Raw genomic sequence first — 16,852 nt, 5'->3', positions numbered from 1 at the left:
TAGAAAGGGAAGAGAAAACACTGGCATGGGTTTTGCTGAGGATTTGTTTCTAATATGCTTTTACAGCTTTTGCCATTAATTTTCTTTCGATCAACTGAATGCAAGTGTTTTTAAATGTTCCAACCTTGCAGAAATATAAAATATGCTTGAAAATGTATGTTGGTTTAAATGTTTGTATTTTTTTCCTTTTATCCCTATATAAATAATTTTTAAATGGAGACATTGGTTTAGTTTGGTTTTATTGTGGCTCTCTAATTTGAAAAATAGTCCGAAAAACATTTTATCCATATTGCCCATCCCTAGGTAGACTGATGCTAGTGTGTTGCTGTTATAATCAGTATTGCCAGAGCACTCACTGGACTCCTGAGGTCTGCAGACAGGATCTGTTTACCCTCCACATGCTCTCTGAATCTCCGCCGGGCCTCCTCCAGAGTGGCCTTGTGCCCCGCTTTACCCAGCTTCCCCAGCACCAGACCCCGCAACAGGGCATCCAGGTGACCTATAAAACAGAAACACACAAAAGAGCACTTTATAAATAAATGACACCTAATCCAACATAAACCACAAAGCTAAAATGGAGCCATTTTGCAAGAGAAGTGGATTTAAAGGAATTTAGGTTTGAGTGATTTTGAGTGATCTGTTTAATATAATAATGCTTCAAGTAATTTTATGTGTGTGTATATATGTATATGTATATATTTATTCATACATACATTTTTTTTTGGAAACAAGTCACATTTGACTATAAATTGCGCTGTGTTCATAATGTTTACAGTTATTTTTGTAGAAGTATTTACAGCAATGTTTGAGAACAAATAAACAAATATAAGCAAATCTAAGCAAATGAAACGTGGATGGCATCTATGATTTTAATCATATTCAATGTTTTTGGTACAACACAGCAAAGAATCAATACCATGTTTAAATGCACTTTCACACAACACATCCCATAATGACAGCTTGCCAGTAAGTGAACAGGTAGTCTACTGTGTTTGTTCAGACGCATTCGACCACATTACAAAAGCATTCCAATCAAACTGTGGATAAAATTGGACAATTTGTTTTGTTTAAAATAGTTTTTTTACATTTCATCATAAGAATGCAAGCAGAACAGGTCTGGAATGCAACTAGGAGGACTAAATAATATGGTTGTTCCGATACTGGTACTAATATCGGAAATACTTGCCTATACTGCGAAGATTTGGGCATTGCTATCGGCGAATATTTGAAACCATAAGCCGATCCGATACTATCTTAATAAATGACACATATACCCACTAGCTTTGCTTAACACTGCAAACCCAGTGTCATTTCTTCTTCGCTGCTCAGAATGCAAACGCAGGAAGTTGTGCTTTGTTGCCAAAGCAACCACTGTTTGAGCAGTGAAGATGATATGGGTAATTCACCAATTTATTTTTCTATATTATCCATATAAATTTTTTATATTTTTGCACTGATTTTTATACAGTTATACTGTAAACTTGAATAGAATTATTTCATTTGACAGCTTTTGATTTGTGGCTGCACTTGTTTCAGTGAAGTACAGTAAAGCTTGTGCTTCATCCCGCTCCATTTTCCACCATGTTGAAATTTATTTTTTGTTAAAGATATTTTATGTATGATATTTCTGTTCGAAAATAAATAAATAAATCAAATAATATTACTGTTAAATGTCTGATAACAAAAATGATAGAAAATAAAAATATTCTACTTCAATGTATGTATTTGTTCATGTTTCAATAAAGGATAAGTCTGAAGCACACAGTAAATTAATTCTCTCAGTTTAAACAGGGCTATTAGTATACACAACTTTTTCTACAGATACACACTCAGGTATTGGTTCAGTACTCTGTACCAGCCGAAAACCCTGATCTCAGATATCGAAATCGGTATTGGGAAGAAAAAAAAATAATGTTGGAATTTTTAAATTTCTGACTCTCACCCTCTCCGGTTCTGCTGTCCCATCCCAGCTTCATGCCGATGGGGGTAAAGAGATCTCGGATGAACTCCTGGATGTCCTCGTGGAAGTCAGTGTGTGAGAGCAGAGAGGACAGAACACCCAGATTACAGCTCAGGTCACTCCACACCGTGTAGTTTGGCTCATTCACAAATGCTTCCATCACCTTCAACACCTCCACAGTACTGATCATACCTGCTCGAGCCTGATGGTTTGACAGAGAGAGAGACAGCAGAACAAAACATCATTAAACACGGGTGGAGAAACAGAGACTGGCTAACTAACTAACTAAATGTGTCTTTCCTCAAGCCAAATTTGAGCAATACTGATCATAATGACAGAGTTCCATGAAACACTAAAACAAGAATATTATTAATTTTATTATTACATAATTAATGTCTTCGTACATAAAAATAATTTTAGTTCTGAATAAAAGTTAATACAGAACTTTCACAATATAATTTTGGTTCAATAAAACCATAACAGGTATCCAATAAATGTTATGCAATACAATGTTTATGCTTCTAAACAGAAATAAAGGGTGCTGCTTGTTTGCAGCACATTGGCTGTTTATTCAGCAACAGTGCAGAGGAAGTTCAAGTTTTTTAACATGAGGGCAGGTCTCAAACTGATCATGTGACCAGCTCCAAAGAGAAGCACTTGAATTTAGAGAAGAATACAAATGTCCATGGTTTTTAAGTCAGATGAAAGAGCGCTGATGTTCTCAGTGCCACTGAAAAACAGGAAACACTGTTCCATTTGCTATCCAGGAGGATTTGTCATTGATTTACTGAATTACCAGTAACTGTGCTATGGTATTGTAGCAGGACTGAGAGATATCAATATGAACTGTATTATTTTATTAAGGTAGACCTCTATTAAATTAAATATAATTACAGTATTTCATCATAGGAACCCCAAATTTTAATTTCAACATAGTATTGAGGTGCGACATAACTAATTTTACCCAAGATTATAAAGATCTAAATCTATGATCAAATTGGGACGATGTTGGAAAAATCTGGCATTGCGATATTTTATTTTTCTGCGATAAATATTGCGATATGAATACAGTTTCACAAGATGGTTTGAATAGATTTCTGGGAAGTTTAACAGTATGCAGGTACAGTTGAAGTCTGAATTATTAGACCCCCTTTGATTTTTCTTTTTTTCTTTTGAATATTTCCCAAATGATGTTGAACAGAGCAAGGAAATTTTCACAGCATGTCTGATAATATTTGTTCTTCTAGAGAAAGTCTTATTTGTTTTATTTCGGCTAGGATAATAGCCGTTTAATTTTTTTTAAAAACGTTTTAAGGTCAAAATTATTAGCTCCTTTAAGCTATATTTTGTTTGATAGTCTACAGAACAAACCATCGTTATACAATAACTTGCCTAATTACCCTAACCTGCCGAGTTAACCTAATTAACCTAGTTAAGCTTTTAAATGTCACTTTAAGCTGAATACTAGTATCTTGAAAAATATCTAGTAAAATATTATTTACTGTCATCATGGCAAAGATAAAATTAATCAGTTATTAGAAATGAGTTATGTTTAGAAATGTGTTGAAAAAATCTTTTCTCCGTTAAACAGAAATTGGGGAAAAAATTAACGGGGGCTAATAATTAAGGGGGTTTAATAATTCTAACTTCAACTGTACATAAATTGAAAAATCACATTGCAAAACATGCTTTTCTTACTTTGTTTTGTCTCTTTTCTAGTCCAAATATTAAAAAATATATATATATTAATTAATTAAATGAATTAATTTTAATAAAAATGTAAAATTTTTTACAAATGTCACTGATTGAAATTTACATATCAAACTTAAATAGTAAATAGTATTTTTTAGTAACAGAAATCTGCCTTTAATCTTTAATAAGATTTGATATTTATAGTAATTACAATAAAGACCATTTTCATTTAATTTACTCTAGCCTTAATTGCATTAACAAAACATTTAACAAAAATGAAACAACAGATTAAAAAAAACTTAACCAACTTAAAAGTTCACACTAATACTTTCTTGAGCTGATGTTGCATGACTGATTCTAAATGTATAATGTATTAGTCAGACCAGGAGACTTCAGGATGTGTAACTTGACACCTCACTTAAGTCTGATTCATGTAAAAGGTGCAGAGCTGAGTCTGTACTCTGACCAGCAACACAATGATTTAGGCTCATGTGTGGCGTCTCACCAAGGAGAAGAGGTCGTTCTGCAGACCCAGACGGTCCACAGGCAGCAGTGTGAGGTCCCGGATACCAGGCAGCAAACTCTCCAGCATGGCGGAGCTGTACTGAATCCTGTAGAATCCCACAGTTCCTGGATTAATCTGCACATGGACGATAATAAATATGGTTCAGACACATGTAGACCACATAGACCATTGTTGCATAGTCTGTTGTAATTCTTGATTCTAACTGGCTGACTTAATTTATGTGATTTAATTGTGCATTAATGAAATCAAACATAATCCTTCTGTAAGAAAGTAATGTGACTTTCCTGCTGTTTTGGAGTTTCCTTATGAGAGCGCCCTTTACCCTCCAGAAAAGATTTACTAGTGATGAAAGAACTGTGCTTTTCTGACAAGATGTGCATGACACAGCTTTTATTTAATTGTGATGGCGATTTTATTTTCGATCTATTTCCTAGCACATATTTTAAAATCTCTTTATGAGTGCTTTGAGTTTTGGTTAAAAATTCATTCAACGGTGCACATTAATTTTCTAATTTTTTATTGAAAGTATATATTTGATTTTTTCCTAGTTTCAGATTCTTTTTACAAAATAACTGCCACCGTAAGCAGAGCAAAGTACAATATCGTTTTAGCTGGCTGTCGTGTGCTTGATGTGCTCAAGTGCTGCTTTTTGGTTCAGAGGGGAGCAGATTCAATTGATGCGAGGTGATAACACATTGCGTTTTGTTGCCAATTGTTCTTTGACATCAACTTAGTGTGTCCAGGACTTAAAAGATGGGGGTTGTATACCTTTGAATATTCCCTATATTATTAACACTTATATTCAGGGTTTCTGCAGGTTTCACAAAGTTAAGACTTTCAAAGACATTTTTAAGAGCATTTTTAGGACCAACATGAAGGATTTTTTTTTTTTCAAATATTGTAAAAGTTTCTTAACTTGCCCTATCAAAAAATGATTATAATTGAATACATTTAATAATACAATATTCATATTAATTTTATAATAAAATATGTGTCAGAAAAATAATTAAATCATTACGGCAGATAAAGTTAACAATTACATTTTTAAATAAAAAGTTGATGGATCGTTGGTGATTGTATGGTTGTTGGCCAGATTGGGTAGCTATGCATGAACACAGGAAAACTAAGACTTGTTAAAAAAGATTTAAGACATACAACATAATATTTCAGTACAGTTAAGACTTTTTAAGGGCAAAATTTTAGTTTTTGATATTTAAGACATTTTAAGACCCTACAGATACCCTGTTTATTTGAATTAAAGACAGCCTTTTCCAAACAACACATCAATCTGACCTTGATCCAATGGTCAGGTGCAACATTGGTAACGTTAACTGTGGTTTCAGGCTGGTCCAGCAGAATCTTTGTCTTAGTGCAGCTCGGGTCCTCACTAGTGCAGATGCTGATGGGAACCATCCAGTTGGGGCAGTCCTCATCTAGCACACAAAAACAAATTTAAGAATAAAACGAAAAATAAACTAATATAAAATAGAATGTTTTTTTCTTCTGAATTTACCATTACGTGGTCCGCTAGCACAGAACTTCTTCTGAGAGATTTTCAGCACACGGTCACTGCCATGCTAGAGGGGGGGAAAAAATATCAAAACCAATTATTTCAGCTCTGATTAAATCTTGTATTGCCAGGACAACAGTTGTTATTACCAGACGCTCCCTGAGAAGCTCATAGTCCATCTCAGCATGACTTCTCAATACCCAGAGGGCTATTTAGATTATATTTGAAACTTTAGGGGGAAAACATCTTACAAAATTTCAACAAAACCAAATAAAAAAAACAACAACACAAAACCTCCAAAATAACAATAATGTTCATGAGAACGGTCTATAAACGTTACCTGCTCTTGATCCACTACAATAATAGGGAAGCCCATTTGTTTGGTCCAGGAATTCATCACTGCAGCAATAGGCTTTCCACTTGCTTGCTCCAAACATTCCCATAGGTCCTCTGGGATAGAGAAAAAAAGGACACACCTTTTATTTCTGACTACATAACTATTAACAAAGCAGAATAACAACACTTGAGCCAGATCACACACACACCCACAACACTGCCGCCAAATACTACGTTGTGTCAGAATTACAATGCAATACGCTGTAATTACTACAGCTGTAAACCATGTTGTTTGGATCAGCTTGTGGGAGTCAAGGCAGTGCTGAATTATTTTATTATGGGGACATTTTATCTACATACAAAAAGCAACAGTGAACTTAAGTTGATGAGTAACTGTCATCAGTAATTTTAAACAATTGTCTATTTAAAAAATTGCAAATATGCCTAAAAACTAATATGAAGAGTCCTGATTTGTGCTGACATGGTCATTAGTCTGTTCAGTCAACAATTATTAGAGGGTCAAAGTTTAATCCATGCAAAGATAGTGACGTCAACTTACCAGTAGATGCATTTTTGTGCTGAAACTTTAAAAGGTAAGCATTCATTCCCTTTCTAAAATCCTAAAAAAAGAAAAGATTTAGTCAGAAACAAAAAACCCAAAGCTGTTATAATTTCCTTAAACATAAATTAATCTTTAAGTAGATCAGTATAAAACGGTATTTACAGTAGTAATGAATATTTACAGTATTACTGTGAAAAATGCACTTTTGCATGGTGTGTAAACACTGATGTGTGTCCCCAGTGTGTGTGCAAACAACCAGCCTATAATAAAATCTAGCCACTCCACTCTTTTTTTGATTAATCCACATAAATTAGACCATCACATGGAAATATGCTGTTTCAGATTTCCTCCTACTCTGACATCACAAGCCTTGATTTTCTGCTGTTCTGTAGTTTGGTTTGTATTAGCATATCATACAGCAGTATACAATGTATAATATGTAGCTATTAATACACAGATCTAAATGAAAAATTTTGCTTTATAACCAACATTTATGTACAGCAGGGAAAATTAGTATTGAACACGTCACCATTTTTCTCAGCAAAACATCTTTCTAAAGGTGCTGTTGACTTGACATTTTCTCTGGATGTTTGTAGCAACCAAAGAAATCCATTTATGCAAAGAAAACAAATCTAATTAGTTTACAAATTAGGTTAAGTGTAATAATGAAATGCACAGGGAAAAAGTGTTGAACACATGAAGAAAGGGAGATGTAGAAAGGCAGTGAAAGCCCAGACAGCAACTGAAATCTCTCAGCAGTTCTTCAGCAACCCTCTACCCTTCGTCAGTGTAAATTAATATTAGCTGCTTCAGTCCATCATCTACATTAGCAGGATGATGAAGATGAAACCAGGGTGGACATTTTAGCAAGACAATGATCCAAAATACACTCGAGGAAACTCTCAAATGCTTTCAGAGAAAGAAAATCAAGCTGTAGAAGGGCCTGGCCAATCACCTGACCTGAATGCAATATAAAATACAAATTAAAGATCAGATTTGATAGACGAAACGCACTGAACTGTCAAGATTTTTACACTCTGTTGAAGTCTGTGAAAATTCACACCCGAGCAATTCATGGGACTTCCTTCATTCTCCATATGAGAGGTGTTAAGTACTTTCTCCTTGTGTCATCTCATTCTTATTACACATAAATAATTGTTCAGATTTTTTTGTTTTGTTTTATTTTTATGTTTGTATTGTTAGGGTTATTCCCAAATCTGGTTCGATTTCAATACTTATTGTCCCTGTGGTGTATGAGCTTTGTACAGTGACCAAGAGTGCTCAAACACTGAGTCAAGAAAACATGCAAATGGAAACACACTAAGAAACTAAAAAAACTTGTATCAGTTATCACACACGTAAATTCTCACAACATCTGAAAACCCAAAAAAGCGCAGACCACAACAAAGTGACAAACCAAGCTACTTCCTGTTTAGAGTCAGCCATGTTGTCGGAGATCTGAGGGATGACTTTTTAATTTATTTTCTTTGTTGTTTGTATTTCCAAAAAATTACACAATTTAAGTTAAATGAACCACTGACTTTAAACAGGAAGTACTTGGGTTTGTCACTTTCTGGTGTCCCCCGATGCAGCGTGTTGCAAGAATTTGCATGCGAGTGTGTTGTCATATTAATGAAGACAATAATTATTGATGTTCTATTTGCAGTGCACTTGCAGCATTCTGAAAAGTTGAGATGTTTTCAACTAGGGGCGGCTGGAAAACGTGAGTGCATCACGTTGTTCTAAATATGTGCATGCAAGCCACATGCCATTATTGATAATAATGAACTTGCGCGCGCACAAGACGCAATAAGTGAATGGCTCCTTAGACAATTTAAATCTTTGTTGTTGGGTCAATTTGGAAATTCCACAACCAGCACAGAGGCCTGGGGACAGGAAAGAGGCTGGACTGACCTCCCCAAATCCAGAAAACAATGCACATTTATAAAAGTTTTAACATGATGGTTATATAGAACTTCTTATAATAAACCCACTGACATAAATATATGTAAGTTAACTTTGATAACTTTCACGTTATGTAATTGATTGCAGAAATTCCTAACAATTTACATGATTTGGCTCTTCTTGAGGATTTCCTTTTTTCATTTATTCGCAGGGTAGCAAAAACATCTACATCTATTATTGATGATTTCAGCCGAGTTTGCTGAAATACAGTAGGTCAAATGCTCTGGAATATTTTACAGAGGTCATGTGACAAAAAAAACCCCAGACATGACAGATTCAGATGGGGTAAAAATTACATTGCACGTTGTCTATGAATAGGCCTGTCAAGATATCTATTTTTTGTGGTATGATATACTTTTTTAAAAATTTATTGTGATAAACAATATTATTGTGATTTTTTTTTGTGATTCAAATTTTGACACTATATAAGCATCATAATGCAAGTACACTCTCCGAAAGAACACATTATATATATTATTCTTAAGAATATTTCATTTAGCTTTATCAATTTAATGATTAGGCACTGGAATCAGAACGTGAAAACATCCTAAATAAATAAGTAAATAAATAAATACTAATACATAGTATTACATAATAAAACAGATCTATTTTCATTTGTCAGGCACCCATGATAATATACTATATTAATTTATCGTAAATACTATAGTGGTTTTAGCTAAAATGTTACCAGAATTGGTTTTTATGTATAGACGATATACAGTGATCCCTCGCTTTAACGCAGTTCACCTATCGTCTCGCAGTTTCGCAGATTATTTTTTGGTGCAATTCCACTTTTTTAATTTATTTGTTACAGTGCATTGTGTTCTGTGTCCCGATTGGCTGTAGACCATTGTCATTCAATCTCCTATATGTCTCCTGTACAGTACAGAATGCGTTCAGCTTGCCAAATTAATATAAATCTTCGATCACTATCACTGTGAGTTTCAACAAGGATGCAAAAAGGGTTGCAACTGTCCACAGCAATACCATCGTAAACTGGATCGCACACCAGATGTGTCGCACCATGCAGCGTCATGCAAGCATAAGTTTATATCAGGGTATGACACTGGCGCTGCAAGTCGGTGGCTGTCGCGGTGCCCAGCTACAACTTAAGACACACGACACAGAGCGTTATCGGAATAATTTTATTTTAAATAACATGCAAATGTGCATGTCCGGTGTGTGTTATTTCCAATTGTCATATGTGTGGCACATTCGGTGTATGGACAGGGTATATACAGTAATCGGAAAGTGAACTTTTTAAAAATTCTTTCCATACATTTTAAAACATCATCGCCACTTCAGGTTTTAACCAGTAACATTGGCAACATTTTAACTTGCAGTATATTTACTAAATTCTCATTGTTAGAAACTAATCATAAACTAAAACATCATGCATATACTGAATAAAAATGTTACTCGAGCAGGTAGCACCCATAGGACAGCAGAAGGAAATGGTGTTGGCTTGGTTACTGCAGTAAACAAAGCAGCGTGATGTCAAATCTAGCAGGACTTCATAGATTTCATAAACTACACAGCATACCAATATTCACAGGTTAAATTCATAAGCATATAACCATTCATTGTATTTTGTTGAAAGTATCAACATTAGTACTAAACTCGATACTTTTGACAACACTACCTTGTAACATAGCATTTAATTAGACTTATAATACTTTTTAATGGCCTTAAATTTAATAAATTTATATCTAAATTGATTTATCGACTTTTATAACTTTAAGACCCCACGGACACCCTGCAGTTGTCTGCTTTCGCTTTGTGGATCAGTGACTGCAGAAAAAAAAACATTACACCACATGCCAACATTATCTATCTGCATAAAAGCTAAAAAGCTTTATGAACCTTTTGTTGACATCGATGAATGTTTGCGCCTGACAACAGATTTTGATCTTTGGTTTCATTCTATAACACTGAACTTATTTTTCTAAAAAGTTTTGAACTTTGAGAGTGTTTAAACAAGTGAGAAAAGTGTGAAAAGGTTAACGCCTGTGTGAGAAAAGTGTATAAAGTGTGTAGTGAGGGGTTTTACAGCCTTAAAACATCTATAATAATTGTAAAAAATAAAGCAGCTTACTTCGTGGATTTCTCCTATTGCGGGTTATTTTTGAATGAGGGACCATTGTATATTATTGTGACAGGCCAATCTGTGAAACAGAAATTTCTCTAACATCCCCCAGTAAAACTAGTCCCATACGAATTTTCTGCATAAAGTAAGAATAACATAATAGGTCTGCCTTAATGAAGGCTTCAATGGTGATTGCAGCAGATAACTAAAGTCATCCTTGAGACTATAAACGCTCCAGCTAACAGACAAATGAACAACATGTCCTTCCATATATCCGCCTGGGGGACTCAAATTGACCACCTGTCTGACAGATTTACACTGCGGGGCGGCTGAAAGTGTGACCTCTCACCTCATCGCCAATGTAGTTATGCAGCATGCGAATCACAGAGGCCCCTTTGCTGTATGATATGGCATCGAATATTTCATCCACTTCAGAAGGGTGTCCGACATCAACCTACAATTTAAAACGCACACACATAGACACACACACTGAAACAGGACTCAGAGATCAATATTTCATCAGGCTAAATCTGGGTCTGGAATTTAAATGCTGTAAGTGATATGGCTAAGTGGACAAAGACTTACAAACAAAGCACAAACGAAAAAATGCCCCGCTATCCGGACAAACATTTTAAAAGCAACAAACAGCAGAGACACACACTGGGGGAGATATACTCATCTCTTGCGGACCTCAATAGGGTGGCTGTTATCTAACGCATCCAGGTCCAGAGCCCTGGTGTAATCAGCAGATACAAACTGGGTCCAGATGTCGTATTCAGGGAAACAGTGGTCCACACAGAGGTACTCAATCCAAGATGCAAAGCCTTCATTAAGCCATAAATGGGTCCACCATTCCTGCAGAGAGAAAGAGAGAGAGATTTTCTCAGCACAAAAAATAACAGTTATATTTAAATGCAACTGTAAATAGAGCGTCACAAAGAAGAAGAGATGAAAAAAAATATCCAGGTTGGCTGTGCTTGCTTACACAGCTGCCCATCTGGCCCTATATTTGTGATCATGTATGAATGTATGCAAGACCATTTCAATGTGGTGATGTCATTGGCCCAAGAACATTTCCTGCTTGTTGTCAAAGTGTTTCATAACTGCGGCGATTCAATGAAAAAGTAACATTAAACCTGGATCTTTCGGGATTCTAGGAAGCTACAGAATTTAAAAATGTGAAACAGGAAATACGTTAGGACCACTGTTATTGTCCCTCAAAATTGACAGTTCTATAGACAGTTGAGGCAAAATTATATGCCATAATGTGAACTTTTTATTCTTTGCTTTTAACTATGCTTAATAAAGCAAGGAAAACGTTTTATAGAACTTCCCATAATACTTTGTTCTTCTGGAGAAAGCCTTTAGCTTGACTTGAATAAATCATTTTTAGGTCAATATTATTAGCCCTCTTGAGAAATTACTTGTTTTCGATTGGCTACAGTTAAAAAATAAAATAAAATAAAAACACTGTTGTCCAGTGACCTATTAAAAAAAAAAATAAATAAATAAAAATTGTTAAAATAAACTTGCCTAGGTTGGCGCAATAGCGTAGTGGTTAGCGCGTCGACATATGGTGCAGTAGCACGTCAGGGCGTCACGAGTTCGAATCCCGGCTCGAGGACATTTCCCTACCCTACCCCCCTCTCTCTCTCCAACTTCGCTTCCTGTCCTAAATACTGTCCTATCTAATAAAGGCAAAATAGCCAAAAAATAAATCATAAAAAAAATAAATAAACTTGCCTAGTTAACCCGATAAACCTAGTTAAGCCTAGTAAACAGTCCTTAAAGTGCACTTTAAGCTGAATACTAGTTTCTTCCATATTAACTAATAAAATATTATGTACTGTAATCATGGAAAAGACAAAAAAAAATTGTTATTAGAAATTATTTACTGAAACTATTATTTTTAAAAATGTGTTAAAGTCAAATATTCTCTTTGTAAAAAAAGCACTTGGGAAATATTTGAAAAAGAATTTTAAAAATTCACAGAATTGTAAGGCTGCATGATATTAGAAAAATCGAACATAGCAATATTTTCTGCAATATATATTGGGATATCAATTTCATCAGCTGGCTTAAATAGCTCTATTTGGTAAGAATTCATTGAAATTGAATGATTAGGATGATTCTGTAGGGGACTGAATCATACATAAAATATAATATATATAAACATTACAATCATAGATAAACACAATAGAGCAAAAAAAAAGAAATAAACTGCAGGTTTCTGGGGAGAAATATTCAGTATTCAGGTAGAAAAATTGAATCATGAAATGGAAAATAACATTGTTTTCATTGTATAAATAATTCAATAATACAAATCTTTATTAAATTTACAAATAGTCAAATTTCTTCTGATCGAATGCTTTAAACATTCCTGAAATGCTCAAACATAAACTTTAATTCCATAGTTTTGAAACTCCAAAAATCTCATGTGTTCTGATTTGTGCCACTGGTCAACTATAATCCTAACATATACACTCAATATTGCACATCCGGCGATGTGACTATTGTTGATACACACATATATATACACATATATACGCGATATCTGTGCTGAAAGGATATATTGTGCAGCCCTACAGAACAGCTAATAATTTTGATTTCAACTGTATATCACAATGGCTAGAAGATAATAATAATAATATTATATATTTCTTTATTAATTAATTCATTTGTTTATTTTCCTTTGGCTTAGTCCCTTTATTCATCAAGCTCACCACAGAGGAATGAACCGCCAACTTTTGCAGGATATGTTTTACACAGTGGATGCCCTTCCAGCTGCAACCCAGTTCTGGGAAACATCAAACACACTCAAACACTACGGCAAATTTAGTTTATTCAATTCTTTTGTATTAATACATGGCAAAAATAAATCTTAAAAGTTTGCATGACAAAACTTTGACATGGTCTGTTCATTCAAGTTTATATGCAAATACAACTAATAAATATTTTCATCATTAAGTGATTGTGTCTCTTTAGAAGATTAGGAATTAATAGCTCAATTTATATGGATTTATTTATTGATTTCCTAAAACTTTTGACATGTTTGAGAGAGTTTTGGTTGAATAGGCATTTAATGGATGGAGAGCAATCTCTAATTATATGAAAAAATCTTAATTTGTGTTGCAGATGAACCAATTTCTTATGTCTTTGAAATGACAAATGTGGGACAAAACGATGACAATTTTTATTTTGGGGTCAACAAAAAAACTAAAAGATTATCTTTGATTTCATTTCTCATTAGTATGGAAGTATGGATCAATGATCAATCTTTGTAATGTTCTCAAATCATAGCTTTGATGCTTTCTTTAAGTGCATTAGAAAATACATAGGGAAATCAAAAATATTTTGTTTAATAAAGATAGACTTGTAGAAGCAAACACATAATTTAATAAATACGCATTTCTGCTTCAAACTGTACGTATTAATCATTCATAAACTTACTTTAATCGGCACTCTACATGTACTATAATTTAATCTAATTTATCAAAAGTAGTGAAAACTGTGCAACAGCATAACTTTTAAATTACACAGCATACTCTGATTGTGTTTTCTTTGATTGTAAAGATCTTTAATACTTGAAACGTCATAACACACACGTTTTTTTTCCTTTTTTTTTTAAGCACCAGTGGGGTCATTTTCTCACACACATCTATTGTTAGCTGCAAATGTGAGAAAAACATCCGCTCTACAAATGCAGTCTGTAAGTAAATTAAGTAAATGGAGAAATAAGTTTACACAGAGCAGCATTTAGAGTGAACAGTGCTGATCTCAAACACTGAAAACAGCAGGTAATGAGCTGCACACATGCAAAAAACACAGTGCTGCAATTCAATGAATGAGACTTAAAGGTCCGAGTCAGTAAAATGATCTGAACTTCCCATCACTACACCAGACGACAGGCTTTGACCCAACTTGGTTGTCAGAGCGGCAATACTCCCCAAAGCTGTACAAGACTGATCTTATAGTTTTCTATATTAAGTTTAAAATAGCTTCTATTGCCCTGAAGGTTCCAGTCAGCAGTGTAAACAGGGTAATAAATACTTTTTACAACAGCATTTGCTGCTTTAAGTAAATTTAAACAGTTAATGTATTTGCAGGTCAAGACAAATTATGACAAATAAAAAATATTAATTTTTATATCTTGTACGGTTGTACAGTTCAAATAATTACTCAGTTATTTATTGCGGTCATCAAAAGAAACAAATTAACACCATGACTCCTTGTGTTTGCGTCGGTTTCAGCCTGAACAGCCGCCCCGTGCCGCACCCCCAGTCCCCCTCCACTGTAAACATAGGGGAAATACTGCATATATGGCAAACCAACCACACTGAACATCTGAACGCGCTCACCATGGTAACTAGGTTCCCGAACCACTGATGTGCTAGTTCATGACCGACTACAAGAGCGACCCACTGGCGGGACGATGCACACGAATTCTTTGGGTCAATCAACAGCGCTGTCTCCCTATGACAGAACAAATGTAAAATGTTAAAAGCAGCGAATAAAAAATGCATGACTACAGAACACGGAGCATAATGTGGCTCATACTGTTAAGGCATGCTGGGGATTAACATGCTACCAAGACGGATGAAATATTAATGAAGCTCTCCTGAATAGCTGCTTGCTTGCAAAACAACACAACCCAGCAAGCATATTTTGTGTTTAAAATAAGTCTAATAGACGTTTAAAATAAGTCTAATAGATGTCTAATAGACATCTAAACACAGACGGCTTAACTAAAACAAGGCTAAATTTGGGCTGTCATTGAAAATCTAATTGATGTCCAAAAAACTAGACTAGTAATCAGGTATGAATGACTAATGAAATTTGTATTTTCCCGCACATTAATTCTGACCAATCAAAAAGCAGTTTAGGAAATACGTTCAATAACATCTGGTCAATGAGAGATGTGGATTTTGTCAGATGACTGCATTTTGGTTCTTCGGACCAAATCAATCAGTGTGGTGTGAAAAGGACCCAAAAACGGCAGAAAATGCTACAATATATCATTTGTTGCCCTTGGTGTGGACCTAATGAACCGAACCACAGATGTGAAAGCACCCTTAAACACAAAATTGCTTGGTGGAAGGTTCTTTATTTTCATGATTACTTCTGAAGTCTGGGGTTTGCCAGTTAATCATTTCATTTAAAACTTACCTGTAAGTAACAAGGCCCCAGTTTTCCATGGCACCTACAGGACACAAGAGCAACAAAAGTTAAAACAGCAAGCATAACAGACAGCGTTTTCAATTCTGAGAGATGTTTAATGAAAATGACACCAACCAGCAGCAAAATCAGCAATAGCAATTAGATCAATTTTAGGCAACGGATAAGGAACACTGAAATAATCTTTGTAGAACGGAAGGGTCTTTGTGGCAACCTGAAAAAAAAAAAAAAGTTTTTTTTACAGGTTAATAAATGTAAAGCAGATGGATTAATCAAGATGTCACAATGGGTCTTTGTTCATAGTTTTTAATCAATGTCAAAAAGCTCTTCTAAGAACAATTCGGTACGGTTACGGTTATTTCTCCTCTGAGCCTGGAACGGTGCGGCATGATTAGAAACGGTTCTCGGCCCGGAATTCCAGGCCTGGTTAGACAACCCTGCTGAACTGTGCCAATAGATTCTGCGTTGACGTCGCGGCTCTGTTGCCAAGCTACCACAAGTGCTGCCAGATATAGCCAGATATAGCTTTTTTCAGCAGAAAAGCGGTCCAAAACCCACCCCAAAAAACTACCCAAAATATTAGATCAATATTTTATTTATTTTTGATTTAAATGGAAATTAACCTAGTTACTTTAATTGTCATAATTGTTAACCATACAGCAACCAACACCAGCATTCACAGAACCACAACATAACCAGATCAAATGTAAACACTGCTCACTTCTCATTTTCAGAAATGATTCTAAATGGCTAATTCAATGCTCAACAAACAGTTCAAATTTTTATTGTGATGTCAGAGATGAACAATTGCCTCATAGTCACATGGGCGAGTAGATTAATGACTGATTTTATAAGAATACAGTCATTGTTAGCTTGGATGGTTTGCTAGCTGAAAACCTGTTTAAGAAAAAACATTTAACATAACCTCTAAATGTTTGAATTATCAGACAAAGCCAGCACATTTCTTTATTTATCTTGATTTTTATCAACAAACCAAAGCTTGTTTAGTTTAGTGTTTAGACACCAGATGTATACTGTTG

At 34.7% G+C, this 16,852-nt stretch overlaps 1 protein-coding gene across 1 annotated transcript in view; it reads right to left on the bottom strand.

The window, feature by feature from the left end:
- Window positions 1-16,852, bottom strand: part of npepps (aminopeptidase puromycin sensitive) — a 47,620-nt gene that overhangs the window by 15,769 nt on the left and 14,999 nt on the right. The window contains exons 7-18 of the mRNA XM_056467885.1: window positions 15,930-16,026; window positions 15,804-15,837; window positions 14,996-15,110; window positions 11,328-11,492; window positions 10,987-11,091; window positions 6,584-6,644; window positions 6,029-6,138; window positions 5,692-5,755; window positions 5,472-5,611; window positions 4,158-4,292; window positions 1,943-2,162; window positions 357-499 (exon numbers count right to left, since the gene is read on the bottom strand). Coding sequence (XP_056323860.1) covers window positions 357-499; window positions 1,943-2,162; window positions 4,158-4,292; window positions 5,472-5,611; window positions 5,692-5,755; window positions 6,029-6,138; window positions 6,584-6,644; window positions 10,987-11,091; window positions 11,328-11,492; window positions 14,996-15,110; window positions 15,804-15,837; window positions 15,930-16,026 — 1,389 coding nt within the window. The remainder of the gene's footprint in view (window positions 1-356; window positions 500-1,942; window positions 2,163-4,157; window positions 4,293-5,471; window positions 5,612-5,691; window positions 5,756-6,028; window positions 6,139-6,583; window positions 6,645-10,986; window positions 11,092-11,327; window positions 11,493-14,995; window positions 15,111-15,803; window positions 15,838-15,929; window positions 16,027-16,852) is intronic.

This window comes from Danio aesculapii, chromosome 11 (genome assembly GCF_903798145.1).
Source record: "Danio aesculapii chromosome 11, fDanAes4.1, whole genome shotgun sequence".
Lineage (NCBI taxonomy): Eukaryota > Metazoa > Chordata > Actinopteri > Cypriniformes > Danionidae > Danio > Danio aesculapii.
Note: the sequence above shows the minus strand (reverse complement) of the source record. Positions and strands in the feature narration are given on the sequence as shown.